Here is a 7,402-nt window from a genome sequence, read left to right on the forward strand (position 1 = left end):
GGAACGTGTGCAATCAAATATTTTTCTATTGAAGTGATCATGGATGAAAGAATGTTCACCTACTAGTGACCAGACTGTAATTCCCAATTAGCTCGGACATGAACCTTGAATTATCCGACAAGGAACATGAAACATGTCTCTGCTAGTTTAATGTAGCATTAACAAGTCTAGATGATATTAATAATGGACTAGAATCTAGTCTGGCTAAGGAAATATACACGCATGTTAAGTTTCTTGTGGAAAGGGGGATGGTTCAAGCTTGGAACCAAAATCAGTGGTCTTGGGTTGGGACTAAGTTGAGTAACAAGACCTTTAACTTCCAGAAATGCCAACCTAATAAAATTTAGAAGAAAAAAAAAACCAACTCTCTATTTATTTATAAAACCACAAATGATTATAACCTGCAAATATGCAAGGAACTCAAGCAAAATATATATGTGAATATTATGTAGTCGCAAATAGTATTTAAGAATAGGGTTTACATTTAAGTTGTCCAAGCCGCTAATTAACTGTTGATTATTTCATGAAGAAATTTCTCAAAAATGTAAGACCTTTGTCAGGAAGTAATGGATGGTTTTTCCAAAGGCTTTTGTTTAAAATCATTGTGACATAAAGGGAGCCAAAAAAATCAGGCGCAATTCCCGTGGGTTTTATCAAATAAGAATCAAGTTTTGGTCGTCTCCAAACTTCATCAAATTTCAAAAAGAAAAAATAATTTGAGTAAGGATATTTGATCGATTAATTAAATTGTTTATCTTTATTACCTCATATTTTTTTAAATTATTGGTTATAAAACTATTAAGATTAAATTTAGAAACATACTTCCTTAATTTATGGGTTATAAATATACTAGGATTAGATTTACAAATTGTAAAAAAGAAACAAAATTAATTTAATTAAGTAAAAAATTAATATGGAAAAAAATGATTTTTTAGGTTTTCATGACTCGTCAATTAACCAACAAGCAAGGAATTACTAGAAGAAATCAAGTACAACAAAATAAGAGCTAGCGTACATAATTGATAACAGGTTCTTATTATATTAAAGCGGTGCATTAAGCTTGAATCTGTCGAGACCAACTTTATAACCTAGAGTCTTGGTGTCGTTTTGCACTTGTTCCTGGAAATCGGTGTAAGTAAAAGGTTTGTATTTGGAGCTGCGGATGACGCTGCATTTTGCTGGGAACACAAAGTAGCATATTGAGACCCGTTCCTCTTGCTTGTTCACCCTCACTCTGTGCTTCACACTCATGTATTGGTCATCGCTTATAGCCTATATATATATATATGCCACGAAAACATTCATTAATAAACAAGAAAAGGGTCAAATGAACTTCATAGATTTATATAAACAGGACTGAGTATTGATTTTATAGACGATAACCTGCATCATGTCGCCAATATGGACTAGAAGGGTGCCTGAAATTGGGCTAACCAGGAGCCATTTATTGTCCTTGAGAATTTCGAGTCCCCCAACTTGGTCTTGGTTCACAATGGAAAGCACTGAGCTATCGGTGTGTTCCATCATGCCGCAAGCCTCATCAGTCACGGACCTTGGTGGGTATCGGTAAAGACGTACGAATCCAGTGGATTCATCTAAGCTAGACTCGGATTGTTTAGGACACAGATTCAGACTCTTCACCATTGCTTCAAACAAGGCTGTTGCAATTCTCGAAAGGTGTCTTCCATATTCTTCTAGAGAATGCCTAGAGCAATACATTATCATGAGAGAAGTTGACCATGAAGGGAGAGACATTTCCAATTATCCAGAAAAAGCAGTAAGCAAAACATTAGAATGAGAATAACAATTAATTGAAGTCCCCACCTCTTCACTAATCTCCCCCTTTAGGATATTCTGCCACATTGGTTACTTTTGTATATATTTTGAATAATGCAAATTGGGTAGTTGATATATATATATATATATATATATATATATATATATATATATATATATATATATATATATGTTTCGACATTGATGAAATGAACTAAAATTGGGACAGAACTCGTACCGTGATTAGCATTCTACCACTAATTTCAGAAAACAAACAAACAGTGCTCGTGATAAGTTAGCCATAGAAATATGGGTGTCACACTTTGGGGTTCTTGGTAAATATTTGTTACAAAGAGGAAAGGATAAGAACTTTATAATTGAATTCATTTGATTTATGTTCTATAATTCTCCCAATTCCTAGTTTCAGAAATGGGGTATGGAAAATTAAAGGAAAGAAAAGGAGGTGATTGATGGGTCTATAATTGGTTTTGGATACTGCAAGGCAGGGGTCCAAAAGTTACTGACGCTGACCTTGCAGTCTTCTTTTCTCGCAAAAAAATCTGGGACAGTCCAATCAGCTGGTCATTTCATTGGGGGGTATGATTGCCCACCCAGAAGAGATACAAATCTGAAGAAACGCCCCCCGAAACAGTAAACAAGAAGCAAAAATACCTGAAATCTTCAAGCCTAGGATCCTCAGACTGAAACTGCGGGAGTTGACTGAGCGGAACATTTATGCCTTCCAGCCAATTGATATTCAAGGCACCCCTCAGGGCAGCTCCGGATGGGGTTAAGACAGGAGTGCCCCAAAAGTAGAAGAAAGGGTTAGTCAGTAGGGCTTGCTTGGACTCGAAGGGTAGAGCAAACAACATCTTCACGTACTCCTCCAGTTTGCTCAAAAGGCTGGGAGGAATCCCATGGTTAACCAAACGAAAAAGACCCCATTCTTTACAAGCTTGGCCTAGCTTTTCTAGGCTAAGGCACTGGAGATCCACCACGGGAATAGAAACTGATAATGAAGATGAATCTTCCATGGAGTGGTTGTTGAGTTGAGGTAGCAGGGGAGCAGGAGAACCGTTGAGATGGTGAAAGTCTGGAGGGTAGGATTCAAGGTTGCTCATTTTAAGCGTATCTTTGTTTATTTCATGTGTAATTTAACAGCGGCCAATGGTGAGGAGGAGAGGGTGTGAGATGCATCTGTTTTGTCTTCTTGGAAACATTAATTTATTCGAGGTACGTGCGTAGGGGCCGTTTCGATTTTTCATGAAACGTGTCCTTCCTGTCTAATAAAAAATCATTTATGAAATTGTGGACCCTAATTTATTTTGAATAAAAAATATTTTTTATTCAAAATTTATTCGATAGTTTCCCAATTCCTAATTATTTTGAATTTTTCTTTTTTAAGAAAAAAGCCTCTCCATCAAACATGGTAATGGCCGAGTCGTTTCTCCTTCTCCATCTTGGTCCGAGAGTAGGAGATTCAAATTTTCGAACTAATTAGGTTAATCGATCGAATTGAATTAATTTGGTTAATTCGGTCGGTCATCGAATTAGTTCGGTCGGTTAACGGTTAAGAAAATTTTTAAAATTCGGTTAACAGTTAATTCAGTTCGAAATCGGTTAATTAACCGAAATATTTTTTATTATTTTTTCACCCCATATGCTGCTCCTCACTTCCTGCTACTCGGTTACCAATTATTTTATGCCTTGATTTGTGTAAGGTATAGACACAAGCATGGGCAGGTGGAGCACGCGTTTAACATCATAGAACTTGCAGCCATTTCTTGAATGTATAATTCATTAATCTAAACTTTCTGATCTTCTCACATGCATAGTAGATATATTTGCCTATAATTTCCCTAATGCATCCAAAAGATCAAATAGTGAATGATAGTAGTTCTTAGCATTTCTCAGAAGTAAGAAAGATAAAAGATACAATGCTACAAACATTTCCAACTAACAACATAGTGAACCTTCCTCACCAACCTTGCCACTGCATTAGCCCAATCTCGATCGCCACCCAGGTTTATGCCATCTCCGATCACAACTTTCTTGCCTTCATCATCCACTTCATGTTCAAGAGGCTTGTGCATTAAGTCATGCACAAAGGAGCTAACTATCTTCCTGATTGTAGCATCAGAAAAATCAAGTATTTCACCTAGCAATACTGCAATAGTAGCTGTCGAGTTGCAGTTAGCACAACCTTCATGCACCATTTATTTTGTAGAATTTCAAATTTGTTGGTTTGTTTGAACTAAATTTATAGATACAAGTATATTATTTTAATATAATGTTTGAATCAAATTAATTAGATATTGTAAACTGTTTTTTTAATTAAAAAAAATATTAAATTCAAAAATTCTAAAAAAATTCGGTTAATTCGAAAATTAACTGAATTAACCGAAATTTATTCGGTTCGATTAATATTTTCGAAAAAAAGTTCGGTTCGGTTAAAGGTTAAAGAAAAAAAAAGTTTGATTGATTCAGTTAATGGTAGTTCGGTCGATTCGGCCACTGAATTAACCGAATGAACAACCCTACTCGAGAGATGGGAAAATGGGTTAACGGAAAAGGTTGTCCTTATTAAGTTTGACTAACGAAATGTAGATTAATATACGGTTAAGAAACGGCGTAACTGTAAATTTAATAAGATAATTAACAAATTCGGTAAAGCGCTACTGAAAAATGTTGACAAACTCATAATGTTGTAGGTGAAAAACATAAAAAATTATTAAAAAATTTGGTAATATGTAAACTTTAGTTATCGGTGTGTATCGATACATATATAATTATTCATACTTAGTTTACTGTGAAAAACATTAATTTAGGAATACATTTAGAGTGATTTTTAATATACTAATTTAGTAATTATAAACGTCTAATTGCTTATTTTTATGTTACGGTATATATTATTATTAAATTAAAAATAATAAACATAGATATTACATATTTATTGTTACATTTAGCTAAAATTGTTAAATTTAAATTCTAAATAATATTTTATAAAAAAATATAAATAATAAAATAATTTTTTGTATAACTGAAATTATTAAATTAATATTGTAGGTGGAAAACATGAAAACTATTAAAAAAATTTAAAACAAAAATTGCATAGCTTCTGTATACATACTTACTCTAGAAGTATGAATATTGTTTCAACAGTAAGTTATGTCCAACTATTGTCCTGAAAATATATTTCTACCTATATTGTATGTATTAATACTTATATTTAAAACTTAATCGGTTAAAATAAAATAGGCGCTACCTATTATATTAAACTACCTACTGATTTGTTTGAAGGTTACTAATAATGTAAACGTTAAAACATAATAGGTGCTAATTACGTTAAAATATCTATCGGTTTGTTTAAAGGTTACTAATAATGTAAACGGTAAAATAAAATAGGCACTACCTATTACGTTAAACTACCTACCGGTTTGTTTAAAGGTTACTAATAATGTAAACAGTAAAATAAAATAGGCGCTACCTATTGTTGAAAACATTTCGATGTTTCGATAAAACAAATTAAATTAAAAGAATTTTAATTTTGAAAATGATTTTTCTAAGTATATTCGATATATTAAATCGAATATCAAAATAGTACTCAAAGTATTTCAAAGTTCATTTTAAATCCTTACTCAAGTGTAAAATTAAGTTTTAATCTTAAAATAATTTCAAAACGATTTTACAAAATATTTTGAACCATTTCAAAGCCAAAAATTCCAGATTGCTCAGAGGGAACCAATTCCCCCCTGAATGGTTTGGCTCCGAGAATTTCAGTATGCTCGGAGGGAACCGATTCCCTCAGGGGTACCGATTCCCCCCACTGTTCAACGGTTGAAATATTTGAATTTTACACTTAGGGAACCGATTCCCCATGAGGGGTACCGATTCCCCCCACGCTCCAAGCAGAAATATTAATTATTTTCACACTTAAACGGCTCCAATAACTTCATTAATGATCCCCAACGTTCAGAAGTAATTCAAGGTGTATTTAAGCAAGCTTAGAAGCCATTGATCAATAACAAGAAACATCAAACAACTAGAATCAAGAGAGAATCAAAGAGAAAACATCAAACCTCAAGTTTGAGCATTTCAAGCCAATTTTTCATTCAATATTCATTTTGCTTTCAAGAACACTTATTGTGCTCGATTGTATTATTCTTGAGTGTTCTTTTCTTTATTCTATAATTGTGCAAACAATCTACCTTGTGATGATTTCCTTGTAAGTTTACAAATTTGTATTGTTCTCTTTGGGAGAGAGTGTTCTCAAGAATTTGGGGTATAAATCTTGAGGGTTTGTAAGGTTACTCTTTGTCCTCAAAAGAAAGACATATTAGTGAATTTGTGGAAAATCCTTAGTGTGGATAACTAAGGTAGTGGACGTAGACTTTGGTTGAGAAAGTCGAACCACTCTAAATCGCTGTGCAATTACTTTCAATTTTCTGCAAAAGCTTCCACCAAAATTTTAATTGCCAATTCACCCCCTCTTGGCCATATTCGTCGATCGATTAACTCAACAATTGGCATCAGAGCCTAACTCATTTGAAGGTTTAATCGCCTCTTGAGTTTGATTCGGGAAGAGTTATATCGATAATCAAAGTCATCAATGGCCTCCGCTTCAAACTTCGACTCCGGTCTCGATTCGATGCCCGTCAACAAGCCTCATTTCTTTAATGGGGCTAACTATGCCTATTGGAAAAATAGGATGATGTACTTCATTCAAGCAAGTGACATGGGAGCATGGAATGTCGTAGAAGAAGGATACATCAAGCCTCTCACTCATCCAAGATTGTGGAGTGAATGAGAGACAAAAATATTCCAGCTCAACTCCAAAGCCATCCATATCATATTTTTTGGCTCTTGGACCAGATGAATACGGAAGAGTTTCATCTTGTACAACCGCCAAAGAAATATGGGACAAACTTCAAGTCACTCATGAAGGTACCGATGAGGTAAAGAAATTTAAAATTAGTATTCTAACGCATAACTATGAAAATTTCAGAATGAAACCAAATGAAGATATCAAAGCTATGAGGGATAGATTCTCAATGATTGTAATGGTCTCAAATCATATGGAGAGATCATTTCAAATGAAAAGCTTGTGAGGAAGTTAGTTTACTCTCTTCCAAAATTATGACAATCAAAGAAGACGTCAATCATCGAGTCTAAGGACCTAACGTCCTTAACTCTTGAAGAACTAATCGGTTACCTCCTCACTCATAGAATGATGCTTGAAGATGAGGTGGATCTCGATAAGATTGATGAGACACCAAAGGAGAATGAGAAGAAGAAAAACATTGGAGTTGCTCTCAAATCCACAAAAGATGAGAGTGATTCTAATGAAGATGACGATGATGAGGAAATAACATTGTTTGTCAAATGGTTCAGAAAAATGATGAGACCTTACCAAGGAAGAAAATTCAAACGAAGTGAAGGCCTCAAAAATAAACCAAAAGAAAAGGACTCGATCATTTGCTATGAATGCAAAAAACTGGGGTATGTCAAATATGATTGCCCACAATTGAAGAGAAAGGGTCAATCAAATAATAAGCACAAGGCTCATGTGGCTACATGGAGCGATGAAGAAGGTTCCGATGAAGAGGAACAAGAAGTAGCAAACTTG

General features: G+C 34.2%; 1 protein-coding gene across 1 annotated transcript; it reads right to left on the minus strand.

Moving 5' to 3' along the window:
* Positions 1–971: 971 nt before the first annotated feature.
* Positions 972–2,959, minus strand: LOC120212123 (gibberellin 2-beta-dioxygenase 8-like). Its single transcript, XM_039210543.1, has 3 exons — positions 2,449–2,959; positions 1,384–1,705; positions 972–1,272 (listed from the first exon to the last, which is right to left on the minus strand). Exons 1-3 carry the CDS (start codon positions 2,895–2,897, stop codon positions 1,042–1,044), a joined length of 1,002 nt encoding a protein of 333 aa, XP_039066474.1. The 5' UTR covers positions 2,898–2,959; the 3' UTR covers positions 972–1,041.
* Between the last annotated feature and the right edge of the window lie 4,443 nt (positions 2,960–7,402).

Source organism: Hibiscus syriacus, unplaced genomic scaffold (genome assembly GCF_006381635.1).
Source record: "Hibiscus syriacus cultivar Baekdansim isolate YM2019G1 unplaced genomic scaffold, ASM638163v2 tig00000715_pilon, whole genome shotgun sequence".
Taxonomy (NCBI): Eukaryota; Viridiplantae; Streptophyta; class Magnoliopsida; order Malvales; family Malvaceae; genus Hibiscus; species Hibiscus syriacus.

Coding starts and splice junctions, on each gene's coding strand:
- LOC120212123 (XM_039210543.1), bottom strand. CDS start 2,897: ATGAGCAACCTTGAATCCTACCCTCCAGACTTTCACCATCTCAACGGT. Junction 1,706..2,448: donor CCTAGGCTTGAAGATTTCAG/GTATTTTTGCTT, acceptor GTATTGCTCTAG/GCATTCTCTAGAAGAATATG. Junction 1,273..1,383: donor ATATTGGCGACATGATGCAG/GTTATCGTCTAT, acceptor ATATATATATAG/GCTATAAGCGATGACCAATA.